At 41.7% G+C, this 16,799-nt stretch overlaps 1 protein-coding gene across 1 annotated transcript; it reads right to left on the bottom strand.

The window, feature by feature from the left end:
- Positions 1 to 5,574: 5,574 nt before the first annotated feature.
- On the bottom strand, positions 5,575 to 16,404 carry tfam.S (transcription factor A, mitochondrial S homeolog). The gene is made up of 7 exons (XM_041570858.1): positions 16,276 to 16,404; positions 13,685 to 13,842; positions 12,167 to 12,237; positions 11,704 to 11,853; positions 10,554 to 10,649; positions 6,987 to 7,043; positions 5,575 to 5,942 (listed from the first exon to the last, which is right to left on the bottom strand). The coding sequence occupies exons 1-7, from the start codon at positions 16,350 to 16,352 to the stop codon at positions 5,706 to 5,708; spliced, it is 846 nt and encodes a 281-aa protein (XP_041426792.1). The 5' UTR covers positions 16,353 to 16,404; the 3' UTR covers positions 5,575 to 5,705.
- Between the last annotated feature and the right edge of the window lie 395 nt (positions 16,405 to 16,799).

Here is a 16,799-nt window from a genome sequence, read left to right as displayed (position 1 = left end):
AGAAAGTAGAAAATACACAGAGCAACACTATACAAAAATGTAATCTTTTATCCAGTATTGGGCAGATTTTTGGTTGACTTGACCACTCATGGTCTGGGTCAAATGGGCTGAGCCAATCTTTTGGTCCACGGTCAGCTCACACCAACACCACTAACATATCAATGTGCTCTTCGTTAATGGGATTGTTTAACCTGCCTGATTTTGGGCAAAATGTAGGTCGGGCAGACTGTTGGGGGGCCCATATATAGGCAAATAAAATGCCAACTCAGTCTGGAGGGACCCAGTTAGCAGATTTTAGTGGCCCATGTGCGCAAGGTTTAGGAACCAATTTATGGTTTCCTTGCAGGTTCCAGTTCTAAACTTACTGTATTAAATGAACTAAATAGCTGAAGGGAAATTTTCAATCATTAAAAAGAACTGGTGGACTTCATTAGAAAAAACTGGTGGACTTCATTAGAAAGTCTAGAGAAATGCAGAAAAAGACAGATCCATGATTCACAATAGACTTGAGCCAATGAGAAACTCATGCCTGGCTCTGGGGCATTAGCACAGGGGGTTGGTTATAGATGCCCCTGTAGCTCTCAGCCAAAGCTTATCCCAGAGTTTATCTGGCCGAGGGTTTATAAAATAACTCCGGGTCCTTTGGTATCAGTTGTTATATGTCTGGCTTGTGTGTCAGTAATAGCTAACTGCAGGGCTATTGACTGTCAGAGAAAATGTCAGTGTCCCATTAATCCTTAAACTCTCCGGCTGCATAAAATTCCAACCTTTCACCTGGCTGCTCACCCTGTAAAACATTGTTTCTCCAGGTTCTTAAAGGCCCCCAAACTGTCCACATCACTCCGTTCCTCATTACTCCCTGCAAAACCAATTCGAGACTAACTGCAGGTTTTATTTCCATCAATCTTTCCTGCCTTATACAATAAACCCATGAATTATTAGCGATGGCACTCTGATCTGTCCATCAGTAAATAGTATAGACTCGGTATAAAGTCCGTATAGACTGACAGTCGGGTAGACAAATGACAGGCAGACAGTGATGAGCGATTCTGTCCCATTTTGCTAATTTTTCAGTTAAGCTTTTAGGTGAAAATTGTCTAAATGCATTTAAGTTAATGGGACTTTTTTTTCCCGAACATTTCACCCATCACTAGATATTACTATATGACTGGCTCCATCTAGTGGCTCCTTTCCACACTGAGAAGGTGCATAGCCTCTACTGGTTTTGAAATTTGTGTTGTTTGGACTTTTCCAATTCATTCACCTTCCTTTGAGATCCAACATTTCGTCACTTTCATAACAAGGTTACGGATATATGATGATACAGATATAGAAAGGACAGCAGTGATTCATCCAAAATCTGTCACTCATTTGAAGGCACAACAGAAGCCTATTTGAAGCGGGTACATGCTAATGATGTGTGGACCAGCCTGAAACCCGCATCGTTGGCAGGTTCTGGCTGACTTCCACACCAGATTGCAGGTTATTTTGGGCTGAGCTCTTCCTTCCACTCTCTCGGCCTTCAACTTTACCGTGCCGGTGTTCCCCACCGGCAGCCTCTGACCGGTACATCACTAGTACAGGCCAAGGCAAAAGCCCCTCTCCATGGTGCACAGGACAAGGCACAAACCACTCTCCAAGGCAAGGCCCGTCTGATGGAAAAGAAGGCACATGCATCGGGGGCAAGAGTATGTGGGCGCTGGAAACATACCTCCCCTGCCCCTTGGGATTCTCCCAGTTTTGTTGTGTTACAATGTGGGATTAAAATGGATATAATTTCCTATTATGCAAGACACTGTGAATCATTATCGGCATCGTTCAGTGCCGTTTTTCCTTTATTTCTCAAGGAGACATGTACGCAAATGTACTTGTTCTCAACCATAAGCATCGCTCACTCGTCTTCACAAATGAGGCAAAAACGCTGATCCGGTTAAATTTTCCATTTATTTAGAAAATTGCCCTCGTTTATTTTTCTTCCGTCCGGATGGCTGATCTGTCGAAGTGAGGGTTTTATCAGCTTGGGTGTTCTGAGTGCTTTGATATCAAATACGCCGCAGTTCCACTCGTATGGAAAAATGTTTTTTATCTTAAAACCCAGGCGGCGCTGAAATTCTGTATATATGGAGCTTCAGTCTCAGAGGTAAAAAATTCCACAGAACTTCCTGAAAGAGGAGGAATATTTGGAATAATAAAGAGAATCTAGTAGTTGTGCGTCGATATGAATTCCTTGTAATCTGTTCCCGGGGACTGGCGTCTGTCTCCCCTCGCTGATCAGCTTTGCACTGGTCAACAATATCTCCTCGAGTGGTTAAAAAGGCTGATCACCCAACATGGCTGCTGCTACCCATCCTCCTTTTCAGACACAAAGAGGTAGGATTATCTGAATTCCAAAAAAAATTAGATTTTTTTTTTTTTGATCAACTCTCTGTGTCCCCAAACATTACTCAACTCACTTGTCGCTCAACATAAAAGTTCTCAAATGTATTTTGAGATCTGCCCAAGTTTTCTATTGACTTTTATCGAGAATCCTCAACCACACGAAGAGCAGGAAGAGTTCCCCTAAAAGGCACATCGATGTCCCCATCAATATGGTTTCTGTTTTCCTGGTATTTGTTACTTCGATCTTCTTCAGTGTGAGAATTCCCATTAAAATGTTCCTTGCGTGTCGACTATCAGTCGGGAAAAACGCCACCAAACAGCCTCTAGACGCCTCCTATAGACTTTGATGAGTGTCTGGATTCTGGATGTGGCTATTTTTGACCATTTGTCCATACAAAATCTCTCCAGTTCAGTTAAATTTGATGGCTGCCGAGCATGGACAGTCTGCTTCAAATCATCCCATAGATTTTCCATGATATTCAAGTCGGGGGACTGTGATGGCCATTCCAGAATATTGTACTTCTCCCTCTGTATAAATGTCTTTGTAGATTTCCAAGTGTGTTTAGGGTCATTGTCTTGTTGGAATATCCAACCCCTGCATCGTAACTTCAACTTTGTGACTGATGCTTGAACATTATCCTGAAGAATTTGTTGATATTGGGTTGAATTCATCCGACCCTGAACTAGCCACACAGCCCCACAGCATGATGGGACCTCCACCAAATGTGACAGTAGGTTGCAGGTGTTTTTGTTTTGGAATGCCGTGTTCTTCTTCCACCATGCAAAGCACTTTTTGTTATGACCAAATAACTCAATTATTGTCTCCAAAATGACTTTCTTGTCTAAATGAGATTTTACATACAACAAGCGACTCTGTGTTTGTGGCGTGAGTGCAGAAAGAGCTTCTTTCTCATCCCCCTGCCATACACATGTTCTTTGTGCAAATTGTGCTGAATTGTAGAACGATGTACAGATACACCATCTGCAGCAAGATGTTCTTGCAGGTCTTTGGAGGTGACCTTTGGGTTGTCTGTAACCATTCTCACAATCCTCCGCGTATGTCGCTCCTGTATTTTTCTTGGCCTGACAGACCTGGGTTTTACAGCAACTGTGCCTGTGGCCTTCCATTTCCTGATTATATTCCTTACAGTTGAAACCTCTGAGATAGCTTTTTGTAGCCTTCTCCTAAACCATTTATAAATAAACTGTTATTTTGTGCTGCCTTGTAGTAATTATGTGTATTAATTACTAATCAGCCTTATATTGTGACATTTCTATTCTATGTGTACTGTATATTGTGAGTGGGTCCCTAAGCTCAGTAAGTGACAGCAGCACAGAGCATGTGCAGTGAATCAGCAGAAAAGAAGATGGGGAGCTACTAGGGCATCTTTGGAGACACAGATCTTTACTGCTAAAGGGCTGCGGTTGCCTTGGGCTGCTACAGAAGCACAAAACATCATGTACAACATTTCTAGCTACTTCTTTAGTTAGGCTTTAGTTCTCCTTCAAACTAAACTTTAATAGTTATCCATACCAGTTGCTTATCTGACCCCAGCAGCAATTAGCATTCACCCATAGTCTGGCTGCACATTAATAACTGCAAATAAACTGCCCCAACAAACGAAATCACGTAAGAGGTGTTAAAGCCGGATGCACCATTGCCCCTCAAAGTTTTTACCCCAGTTTTAACAAGTTATTTATTGGGGCTTAGTTTCCCTTTACCGGGGCCTTTCATACAGGTAGGATTCAGATTTTGGTTATTTTCACCCTGCCAAGGTATAAAACAGAGGGTTTCTTTGTTTATTTTCACTTCCTGATGTTCATTACAAAAATAGAACAGTTGTATTAATAATTTAAATAGCAGAGTTGAAAATGGAGGGATTTGCACAATTACTCACAGGTGTAAAGAACACAAAAACTACAGAAAACGGGTAACGTCTCATTGTAACCACCACTGAAATGTTGTATTACGCTGATTTGTACGAGAAAATAACGGCAGAAATACTGGTAAAACCAACAGCCAAATCTGCATTTATTTGACTTAAATGTAATGATGCACCGAATTTGGGATTCGGCCAAAGCCCCGGTGAAAGATTCAGCCGAATACCGAACCGAATCCTAATTTGCATATGCAAATTAGGGTCAGGAAAGGAAAAAGTGGAAAAAAATCCTTCTTTTGTGACGAAAAGTCACGTGATTTCCCTATAGTTCGGCCAGGCACAAGTATTTGGCTGAAAAAGGCCGAATCCCAAACCGAATCCTGTATTTGCTGCATCCCTACTTAAATGTGACTAGGGATGCACCGGATCCAGCCGAATCTAATCCAAATTTGCATATGCAAATTAGGGGCGGGGAAAGAATTACACTTTTTGTCTTGAAACAAAGAAGTAACATTTTCCCTCCTTCCCACCCCTTATTTGCATATGCAAATTAGGATTCAGATTCTGCCTAATTTTTCGCAAAGGTTTCAGGGGTTCCAAAATAGTGGATTCGGTTCATCCCTAAATGTGACACATACAATCCCCAGCAGCCACTGGTTGTCAGTCTGTGCTGGGAGTTGTACTTCAACAACAGCTGCAAGTGAATTTTGCTGTGGGCCCAGCCATCACTTGCCCAGTGTGCCATACTACCTTGTCAGCTTAAAGGAGAACTAAACCCTAAAAATAAACATGGCTTAAAATTCCATATTTTATATAGTGAACTTATAAAGCTTCAGCTTGTCAATAGCAGCAATGATCCAGGACTTCAAACTTGTCACAGGGGGTCACCATCTTGGAAAGTGTCTGTGACACTCACATGCTCAGTGGGCTCTGATTGGCTGTTGAGAAGCTAAGCTTAGGGCTCGTCACTAATTATCCAGCAGAAAATGAGCTTCCCTGGCTGTAATATAAGCTGATGCTACAGGTTTGCTGATTATTCAATTCTGATGCTAATTGCACTGGTTTCTGTGCTGCCATGTAGTAATTATGTGTATTAATTACTAATCAGCCTTATATTGTGACATTTCTATTCTATGTGTACTGTATATTGTGAGTGGGTCCCTAAGCTCAGTAAGTGACAGCAGCACAGAGCATGTGCATTGAATCAGCAGAAAAGAAGATGGGGAGCTACTGGGGCATCTTTGGAGACACAGATCTTTACTGCTAAAGGGCTGTGGTTGCCTTGGGCTGGTACAGAAGCACAAAACATCATGTACAACATTTCTAGCTACTTCTTTAGTTAGGCTTTAGTTCTCCTTTAACCAAGGGATACATAAAGGGGATAGTTATGCCTATAAAGCAGTAAATGGTCTGTTTAATACCAAAAAAAAAAAACGATTCCCAGATTTATTCTTCATGTTGTTTGGGGCCCCTGAAGCCTTCATTGTGGCTGGATGATTCAGTCAGTGCTTTCTTGGCCGTGTTCGATTTAGAGGAAGCTCTCGCTGCCCTGGGCTTCTTAAACCTTTTCCTCTGATTCAGCCGAACCAGATCCAATCGGCCGATTTCCATCATCTGTTCTTCCCAGGACTTCATTTCATTTTCATAGCGGATCTTGTCATCCTCAGCAAGGTGGTTGTACGGCTGCGAGATACAAGTCTCCATAGTATATATGTAATATAATACACAAAAGCCATGAATATCCTGTAAATTATATCCTTATAAATGGTGAGTTCTGATGTCATCAGTTATAAACGGTGAGTTCTGATGTCATTTCTGTCACATGACTCACTAAAACTTGTGTATTATAATAAATAAAGTACCCCCAGTTGCAAAATATGAGGATATTAGAAGTTACCTCGGAGTTCCATGACCTGTATAAAAACACTCTGCCTTCGGCCTCGTACTTTTATATGGTCATGAAACTCCTCGGTAACTTATAATATCCTTATATTTTACAAGAGGGGGTACTTTATTCACTATATTATAGGGCTCAATAATTATCTCTTCTGTCTCTTTGCAGTCCTTTTAATGGGGGTCACTGATCCCAGCAGCCAAGAACTACTTCTCTGTAAGGCTACAATCTTGTGGTTACTTCTCATTACTTATCATACTATTGCGGCTCATCCTCCAGTCTCTCATTCTAACCACAATCTGGTTGCTATGGTAAATTGGGCCCTGCCAGCCACATAGCTGTGAATTTCCAAATACCACATATATAATATATATTTCTTTTGATTGGCTTTTAACTGAAACAGACCAGGTTATGGGGCTGCAACTGCGACCCTTGAAGCTCTACAGGTATAGGAACCATTATCCAAAATGCTTGGGATCTGGGGTTTTCCGAATAATGGATTTTTCCGTAATTTGGATCTTCATATCTAAATTCTACTAGAAAATTATTTAAACATCAAATACACCCAACAGGCTGGTTCTGTTTCCAATAAGGATTAATTATATCTTAGTTGGGATCAAGTACAAGTTACGGTTTTATTTTTTCAGAGAAAAAGGAAATCATTTTTAAAAATTTGGTTTATTTGGATAAAATGGAGTCTATGGGAGAAAGCTATACTGTAATTCGGAGCTTTCTGGATAATGGGTTTCCGGATAACTGTTTCCATACCTGGACTACAAAATGCAGTGTTACAGGTATTGGAGTATGTGTAAATAATAGGGGTAACCAGATACCTGCTTTTGTGCATTATGTAGCCTCTCCCATTCATCCCGCAGACTCTTCATCTTCGTCTGAAAGGAAACACAGGAGTGTCACTATTTATATAGTGGATAACTGCCCAGAGCATTTGAAAGTGTTGGACAGCAACGGTTTACATCAACTTACAGCAACTTTCCCTTTAATTTCAGAGCCGGACTGTCTTTATAAACACCCCTCTATATATATCTATGTATATATCTATCTATCTATATATATATATCTATGTATTAGGGATGCACCGAATCCAGGATTCGCTTCGGGATTCGGCCTTTTTCAGTAGGATTCAGCCGAATCCTTGTGCCTGGCCGAACCGAATCCAAATCCTAATTTGCATATGTAAATTAGGGGCGGGTAGGGAAATCACGTGACTTTTCGTCACTATATATATATATATATATATATATATATATATATATATATATACACATACATACACCTGTATATATATATATATATATATATATATATATATATATATATATATATATATATAGTGTATATATATAGTGGATAATGTACCCCCTACTGTAATTTATAAAGATATTATGTCCCCGAGGAGTTATGTGACCATATAAAAGCACGAGTGGGGACTTCTAATATCTTTATAAATTTCAGTAGGGGGTACGTTATGCATTATAATCTACATTTTGTGTGAAATGTTGGGAGGGGGGTCAGCATCCAATTCTGGTCACCGGTGTCCAAATTGGGTGCGTTGGCATCCAATACGGGTGTGCCGGCGTTTAATTTGAACGCATCGGCATCAAATTCAGACGCATTGCGTCAAATTCAGCAGCCGGGGACCTGTGTTATAAACGGCATGTTGTGACGTCAGAACGCACCGTTTATAAGGATATAATTTACAGTCTGGTCCCATAGAGAAATGACCAGACTGTAGATTATATATATATATATATATACACACACACACACAAATACAGATGGATACCTGCACTCACACGATTATGTTCTCACTGTTGCCTGGGTGCAGTCTAAAAAAAACTGATATACCCAAAATACTAAATTACCCAAAGTGACGTGAGCTCATGACGTGTAACTCATAATATTAAAACACAGGAAAAACATAGGAAAAACTGCCAAAAAAGTTGTGATAGAGTGTAAAACATTTGTATAAACAACCATGCTACAATAGTTATATGTATCACCAGTGGAAAAGTTAAATTGTGACAAAAAAACAAAGTATCAAACAATCATGTGATAAATAGTTATACCTTCCACATCCTAATAAAACGACCTAATGTATACATTTAAAAATCAAATAAATAAAATGTAAAAGATCAGACAGAAAGACAAACATAGCGCTAAGCGATCAGTGAGCAGTATAATACCATTAATAGTACTCAAAGGGGATAAAAATCGCATCACTCAAGTATATACTAGCAACTACATATAGTATTATCTGCACGTGGTGTAACATAGAAGCAACTGAAGTGTTGAGAATAGCACAAAACACTGGTTTACAAAACTGTAAACATCTGAGGTTACGCGGCCTTTCCTTTCCACTGAGTATCTCCGGCAGCCGGACTGAGGGGTTAAGTGCAGAGCTGTATGTGTCTGGATCATAGAAGGAATGGATGTTTACATTCTTGCACCGTACTTTATTTTTTCATTATATTAAGCAGTGCTGTCCAACTTCTGTGGTACCAAGGGCCAACATTTTTACTGGTGGTGGTGGAGGGCCGATAATAGACGTCAATGTTGGCCACTCCCCCTTTTAAACCACACCCATGTTACTTTTAAGATCATATCCATATTAATGGTGGTAGCACACCAAAAAACCAAATGGTTGGTGCTCACTGAAGGGAAATCATATGTGAAAAATTTAAGTCATGTTAAAACATACCCTTAGATCTATATGCCTCATCTTCCCCTGTGGATAATACAACAACCCCCCAACACATGATTAAACACTTTCCAAATGCTAACAAACCCCAAGAACAAACCCCTAACAGGCTTAAATTCCACAGTTAGCGTAGGGCAAGCAGAGAATGGCACACACAAGCAGCACTGGGCAAGCAGAGAATGGCACACACAAGCAGCACTGGGCAAGCAGAGAATGGCACACACAAGCAGCACTGGGCAAGCAGAGAATGGCACACACAAGCAGCACTGGGCAAGCATAGAATGGCACACACAAGCAGCACTGGGCAAGCTGAGAATGGCACACACAAGCAGCACTGGGCAAGCAGAGAATGGCACACACAAGCAGCACTGGGCAAGCAGAGAATGGCACACAAAAGCAGCACTGGGCAAGCAGAGAATGGCACACACAAGCAGCACTGGGCAAGCAGAGAATGGCACACACAAGCAGCACTGGGCAAGCAGAGAATGGCACACAAAAGCAGCACTGGGCAAGCTGAGAATGACACACACAAGCAGCACTGGGCAAGCAGAGAATGGCACACACAAGCAGCACTGGGCAAGCAGAGAATGGCACACAAAAGCAGCACTGGGCAAGCAGAGAATGGCACACACAAGCAGCACTGGGCAAGCAGAGAATGGCACAGACAAGCAGCACTGGGCAAGCAGAGAATGGCACAGACAAGCAGCACTGGGCAAGCAGAGAATGGCACACACAAGCAGCACTGGGCAAGCAGAGAATGGCACACACAAGCAGCACTGGGCAAGCATAGAATGGCACACACAAGCAGCACTGGGCAAGCTGAGAATGGCACACACAAGCAGCACTGGGCAAGCAGAGAATGGCACACACAAGCAGCACTGGGCAAGCAGAGAATGGCACACACAAGCAGCACTGGGCAAGCAGAGAATGGCACACACAAGCAGCACTGGGCAAGCATAGAATGGCACACACAAGCAGCACTGGGCAAGCAGAGAATGGCACACACAAGCAGCACTGGGCAAGCAGAGAATGGCACACACAAGCAGCACTGGGCAAGCAGAGAATGGCACACAAAAGCAGCACTGGGCAAGCAGAGAATGGCACACACAAGCAGCACTGGGCAAGCAGAGAATGGCACACACAAGCAGCACTGGGCAAGCAGAGAATGGCACACAAAAGCAGCACTGGGCAAGCTGAGAATGACACACACAAGCAGCACTGGGCAAGCAGAGAATGGCACACACAAGCAGCACTGGGCAAGCAGAGAATGGCACACAAAAGCAGCACTGGGCAAGCAGAGAATGGCACACACAAGCAGCACTGGGCAAGCAGAGAATGGCACAGACAAGCAGCACTGGGCAAGCAGAGAATGGCACAGACAAGCAGCACTGGGCAAGCAGAGAATGGCACACACAAGCAGCACTGGGCAAGCAGAGAATGGCACACACAAGCAGCACTGGGCAAGCAGAGAATGGCACACACAAGCAGCACTAGGCAAGCAGAGAATGGCACACACAAGTACCACTGTTGAGAAGGGAGGATTGGACAGAGGCAATACATATATATATATATATATATATATATATATATATATATATATATATATATTATATATATATATATATATATATATATATATAAACATCCCTTTTCCTTTACAAGAGATAAACACATTTCTCACCTGACTAGAGGTGCCTTTAGCATCCTGAAAGTGCTCAGACATAAATATATTGAAAGATGAACGGGGTCTTTTGGGCCGTCCCAATACTGTCAGCTCCTGTATACAGGGGGAAAAAGTACCAAGGTAAGTAGGGAGAAGCTTGTGTTATATCAGCAAGGAGACATCCTCATCTATGCTACAGCTTACAAAGATATATAGGACAGGAAAAAAACTGTTTAAATGGAGTTGTTCAGTATAAAAATAAAAACTAGTTAAAAAGACAGGCTGTGCACAATAAAAAATGTTTCTAATATAGTTAGGAAAAAATGTAATGTATAAAGGCTGGAGTGACTGGATGTGTAACATAATAGCCAGAACACTACTTCCTGCTTTGCAGCTCTCTTACTTTCCACTGATTGTAAGGAAAACCGTAAGTCCTTCCCAAGATGGCGTCCAAGATGGCAGCCCCCTGGATCCTGCTGGTCGCAGCACGATGACGTCAGCGTCTTTCCGTCCCCGGATTGGTCGCCGGCGTCGGAACGGACGCCGGCGTCAGAACGTGCGTCAACGTCAGGACGCTGGCGTCAGTGCGTCGGCGTCATGACGTCAGCGCGTCCAAAATTGGCGCCGAAACCTGGCCTATTTAAAGCAACTCCGGGATTCCCTCAATGCCTGATTATAGGTTTAGTTTACTACTCCTGGGTGTGATTCATTGCGAACTTCTTGATATTTGTGTACCGACCTTTGCCTGAAAACTTCGACCTTGAACCTCTTCTGCCTGGACTGATCTTGTTGCCTGTTTGACCATTCTTCTGTTTCATCCTTATCTGTACTGCGAACTTGGACATTGTTATTTCCTCCCTTGGTCCTCACTACTCCTGAGGCCTTTGGCCTTACACTGATTCAGTGGAAATTCAGTTATCCACAGCAAAAATTCTGATGAAGCGCCCAAAAGCTCGAAACGCGTCAGGAGGGAGTGGCTGACACAAGGTAGGCAGACCCTGCACTGTGGTGTGTTTTAGAATTTATTAACTATGAATTTTAGCTGTGGATAAAAATGCACCAATAAATGTTTTAAGTATGGTAAGAAACTGTGCATGTTTCTGATTTATATGCAGCCAATAATGGGTAGAGCCTTTGTCTTTTTTTTTATATAAATCACATTACTTACCCTTTTTTTTCTTACGCTCTTCCTTTTCGCCAGTCTCTGCCGCCTTTGCTCCCTTTGTAACTCTAGTTGCATTGGACTCAGTGCCTCTCGGTATTGTTTCACCTCCTCTCTGTATTTCTTCTGTTCGGCCTTTGCCACTGTTTCGTATGGCTACGGCAAGCAAAGCAGGTCAGGTTTATATGCAAAAAAAACAACAAAAAACCCAGGCCTTATAGGGGCACAGCAACAGAGCTGCCCATCCCTTTCCTACAGCTCATATTGTCTGTGTCGATTTTAGTCAGACAAAGCCTCGCAGTCTGGAAAACAAGCAGAAACTCCAGCGCTACACTTTATATTGAGACTCAAACTGATATGACAGTTGTAAAAGGAATCACACGGGATCAGAGAGCTCAGCTGAACCTCATGGGTGGGACATAGTTTATTTATACGGTGTCACTATAAAACTCTCTCCGATTGGTTTTACCTCTTTGTCTGCGGAAGGGAGGCCTTTCCACTCCAGGGCGATTATCTTGGTCAGGTCCATCAATTTAGTTTCTGCAGAGTGATACAGTTCAGCACAAATCAATCACAGGACATAATCATATCTACATTCACTTCTCTATTCCAAAAGCTTAACCCACTCACTGCACCAGAGGAAGAAAGGGCAGCGTATCCCTGCTACAGGCCTGACATTCCCTCATCTCTAGTTCTTCCAGCTCAGCAATGTTTTGCTATCCCTTTAAAGGATAAGTAAACCTTTAAAATAAGTGAATGCAAAACTGACGAGGGGGCTATTCTAAGAACTTTTGTAATTTATATTCATTCATTATTTTCTTTTCATTCCAAGATATTAAAGGGATATTGTCATCGGAAAACATGTTTTTTCAAAACACATCAGTTAATAGTGCTGCTCTAGCAGAATTCTGCACTGAAATCCATTTCTCAAAAGAGCAAACAGATTTTTTTATATTCAATTTTGAAATCTGACATGGGGCTAGACATTTTGTCAATTTCCCAGCTGCCCCTGGTCATGTGACTTGTGCCTGCACTTTAGGAGAGAAATGCTTTCTGGCAGGCTGTTGTTTTTCCTTCTCAATGTAACTGAATGTGTCTCAGTGGGACATGGGTTTTTACTATTGAGTGTTGTTCTTAGATCTACCAGGCAGCTGTTATCTTGTGTTAGGGAGCTGTTATCTGGTTACCTTCCCATTGTTCTTTTCTTTGGCTGCTGGGGGGGGAAGGGAGGGGGGTGATATCACTCCAACTTGCAGTACAGCAGTAAAGAGTGATTGAAGTTTATCAGAGCACAAGTCACATGACTTGGGGCAGCTGGGAAATTGACAATATGTCTAGCCCCATGTCAGATTTCAAAATTGAATATAAAAAAATGTGTTTGCTCTTTTGAGAAATGGATTTCAGTGCAGAATTCTGCTGGAGCAGCACTATTAACTGATTCATTTTGAAAATTATTTTTTTCCCATGACAGTATCCCTTTAAGGGAAACATGTACCATTAATATGAATGGATTGTTACAACAGCGCCACCTGCTGGTCAGTTTCCCACCAGTCTGACCAGCAAGTAGTCAAGGAAGTTGTCAGGAGAAAGAAAGTGGCTGCTCTGATGTTCTTCTGCTTAGGAAAGATTTAAAAAAAAAAGGTTTCTAATTTTATTCCTAAGCAGAAGAACATCAGAGCAGCCACTTTCTTTCTCCTGACAACTTCCTTGACTACTTGGTGGTCAGACTGGTGGGAAACTGACCAGCAGGTGGCGCTGTTGTAACAAAATTCATCCATATTAACAGTACATGTATCCCTTAATATCTTGGAATTAAAAGAAAATAAATAATGAATGTAAATTGCAAAAGTTCTTCGAATAGCCCCCTCATCAGTTTTACATTCACCTGTTTTAAAGGTTTATTAATACTTTAATAAACTGGTTATCTTAAGCAGACCCACATGATTAAGGTTGTGATACTTCCATTTTCTTTCATAGTCAGACTCACCGGGATACTGTTTGCAGAGTTTGGGTCGCTGCTCTATAAAAAAACGCAGATACGCTGTCAGCGGCCGCTTCAGATAATCACTGGGGGCGGAGCGTTTCGCAAACCATCTGCATGGGGTGCACTGGAGCCCCAAGATTCCACTGGAAACACTGGTGCATCTAGGATTAATATAAAACACAGTCAGGTATCAAAAATTGCGTTCACCCCCCAATGAAGTGATTGACAGTGTAGAGACCAGAGAGCACAGGCAGCACATGAACTCCATAGACTTTAATGGGACAGAACCAGAGGCAGTAGAAATATGGTCTACAATAAAAGTTACGTGTTTCCATTTAATTCCCACTTTCTACTCTGTACCTTTGCCAGGAACCTTCACTGTATCTAAAGGGTTAATGGGCAGTATAGCAACTCATCGTTACCCCACTGCAGGTTAGGGAACCCTGGTATTAAAGGGGTGGTTCACCTTTAAGTATGTTAAAGAATGGCCAATTCCAAGCAACTTTTAAATTTGTCTTTATTATTAATTTCTTATAGCTTTTTAATTAATAGAATTCTTCTTCTTTCCAGCTTTCAAATGGGGGTCACTGACCCCATCTAAAAACAAATGCTCTTCAAGGCTACAAATGTATTGCTATTGCTACTTTTTATTACTTCTATGTCTATTCAAGTCCTCTCCTATTCATATCGTAGCCTTTCATTCAAATCAATGCATGGTTGCTAGGGTAATTTGGACCTTAGCAACCACACTGCTGAAATTGCAAACTGGAGAGCTGCTGAATAAAAAGCTAAATAACTCAAAAATAATAAAAAAAAATGAAAACCGATTGCAAATTGTCTCAGACTATTGCTCTATACATCATACTAACAGTTAATTTAAAGGGGAAGAACCCCTTTAATATATAAGCTGCAGATTTACAGATACAGGAGCTAAATGGCACCAGTGCAGTCAATTCCAATAACAACCAATCAGCAATTTGTTATGAAAGCTACTCACTGGGAAATGAAAGCTGGGATCTGATTGGTTGGTTTGAAGCAAGGGCAGTAGGTGCAGGAAAACGTAAGACACAAGTCCCATTGCACTGACAAGCTCATTAATATTATCCATGAGACACGTCCTTAAAGGAACAGTTCAGTGTGAAAATAAAAACTGGGTAAATAGATAGACTGTGCAAAACAAAAAATGTATCTAACATAGTTAGTTAGGCAAAAATGTAATGTATAAAGGCTGGAGTGACTGGATGTGTAACATAATAGCCAGAACTCTACTTCCTGCTTTTCAGCTCTCTAACTCTGAGTTAGTCAGTGACTATAAGGGGGGCCACATGGGACATAACTGTTCAGTGAGTTTGTAATTGATCCTCAGCATTCAGCTCAGATTCAAAAGCAACAGTTATGTCCCATGTGGCCCCCCCTCAAGTCTCTGATTGGTTACTGCCTGGATAACAGATTTGAAAAGCAGGAAGTAGTGTTCTGGCTATTATGTTACACATCCAGTCACTCCAGCCTTTATACATTACATTTTGCCTAACTAACTATATTAGAAACTTTTTTTATTTTGCACAGCCTGTCTATTTACCCAGTTTTTATTTTCATACTGAACTGTTCCTTTAAGTGATAATCTGTGCCCTGGGCAGGGGAAAGGGGGCAACTACATTGGGAAAACCTGCCCCTACAGCAACCAATCAATTTTTGTTCTACCTGCAGCTGGCAGAAATACACTTTTTTTTTAATATAACTTTTGATTTAGTTTCCTTCTTCTTCTCTTTCCACAAAAATGGGGGTCACTGACCCCAGCTACAAACAAATGTTCTGTAAGGCTACACATGTATTGTTATTGCTACTTTTTATCACTCCTCTTTCTATTCAGGCCTCTCCTGTTCATATTCCAGTCTCTTATTCAAATTTGTGCATCGTTGCTAGGGGAATTCGGACCCTAGCTACCAGACTGCTGAAATTACAAACTGGAGAGCTGCTGAATAAAAATCTAAATAACTCAAAAAACACAAATAATAAAAAATGAAAACCAATTACAAATTTTCTTAAAATATATCCCTCTCTACATCATACTATGATGTAGAGAGGGATATTCTGAGACAATTTGCAATTGGTTTTCATTTTTTATTATTTGTAGCTTTTGAGCTTTTTATTCAGCAGCTCTCCAGTTTGCAATTTCAGCAGTCTGGTTGCTAGGGTCCAAATTCCCCTAGCAACCATGCACTGATTTGAATAAGAGACTGGAATATGAATAGGAGAGGACTGAATAGAAAGCGGAGTAATAAAAAGTAACAATACTTTGTAGCCTTACAGAACATTTGTTTGTAGATGGGGTCAGTGACCCCCTTTTGAAAGCTTAAAAGGATCAGAAGGAGAAGGCAGGTAATTAAAAGAACAACTAACTATCTTTAAAGTTGATTAGAATGAGCCATTCTATAACATACTAAAGGTTTTAACATAGAGGAGAACCAATGAATTCCTTTGGTTTGACTAGAAATGGCCACAAGGTATTTAATATAAGAATGCTGGGAGTTGTAGTTGTGCCAGAGCTGTAATGAAAGCATCCAAGAGACAAGGGAAGGGCTGGAGGGCGGCACCTTATGACTTGGCTGCAGTTAATCCCGGCCAAGGACCTGAGCAGCCCCCCAACTCCACGGGACAACAAGGACACCATGACCAATGGGACTGAGGACACAACACGATCTTTCCAACCTGCTCCCTCAACCACGGCTTGTGCTTCCGGGCTGATGAATGTCGGGAGGAGACGTCACTTCCGCCGGTCTAATTGCCTTCAAAGGAACCGCGCTCCATACATAGCCATTTTATAAAGCAGTGGACTGGAATCATCCGCAGTCTCTTGTACCCGTTCAGCTTTCCATGTTCAGACTGTTTTATTGGGAAGAAAGTTATAAATATATACAGTTATAATCGCTGTTCCCCAGGCCTGTCATGCGGCTACTGCTGGATACAAGCGACACCTAGCGGTAAATTGTGGTTATGAGAATAGGATCCAGCGCGTCACTTACAGTCCAGGGATAGAAAATAAAACCCGTGGCTGCAGGTGAAGGACACGTAATTCTAATGGCTCCCCGCCCGTTCTGCAGCTGGGATACACTTGCGG

This window comes from Xenopus laevis, chromosome 7S (genome assembly GCF_017654675.1).
Source record: "Xenopus laevis strain J_2021 chromosome 7S, Xenopus_laevis_v10.1, whole genome shotgun sequence".
In the NCBI taxonomy this organism is placed as follows: domain Eukaryota; kingdom Metazoa; phylum Chordata; class Amphibia; order Anura; family Pipidae; genus Xenopus; species Xenopus laevis.
Note: the sequence above shows the minus strand (reverse complement) of the source record. Positions and strands in the feature narration are given on the sequence as shown.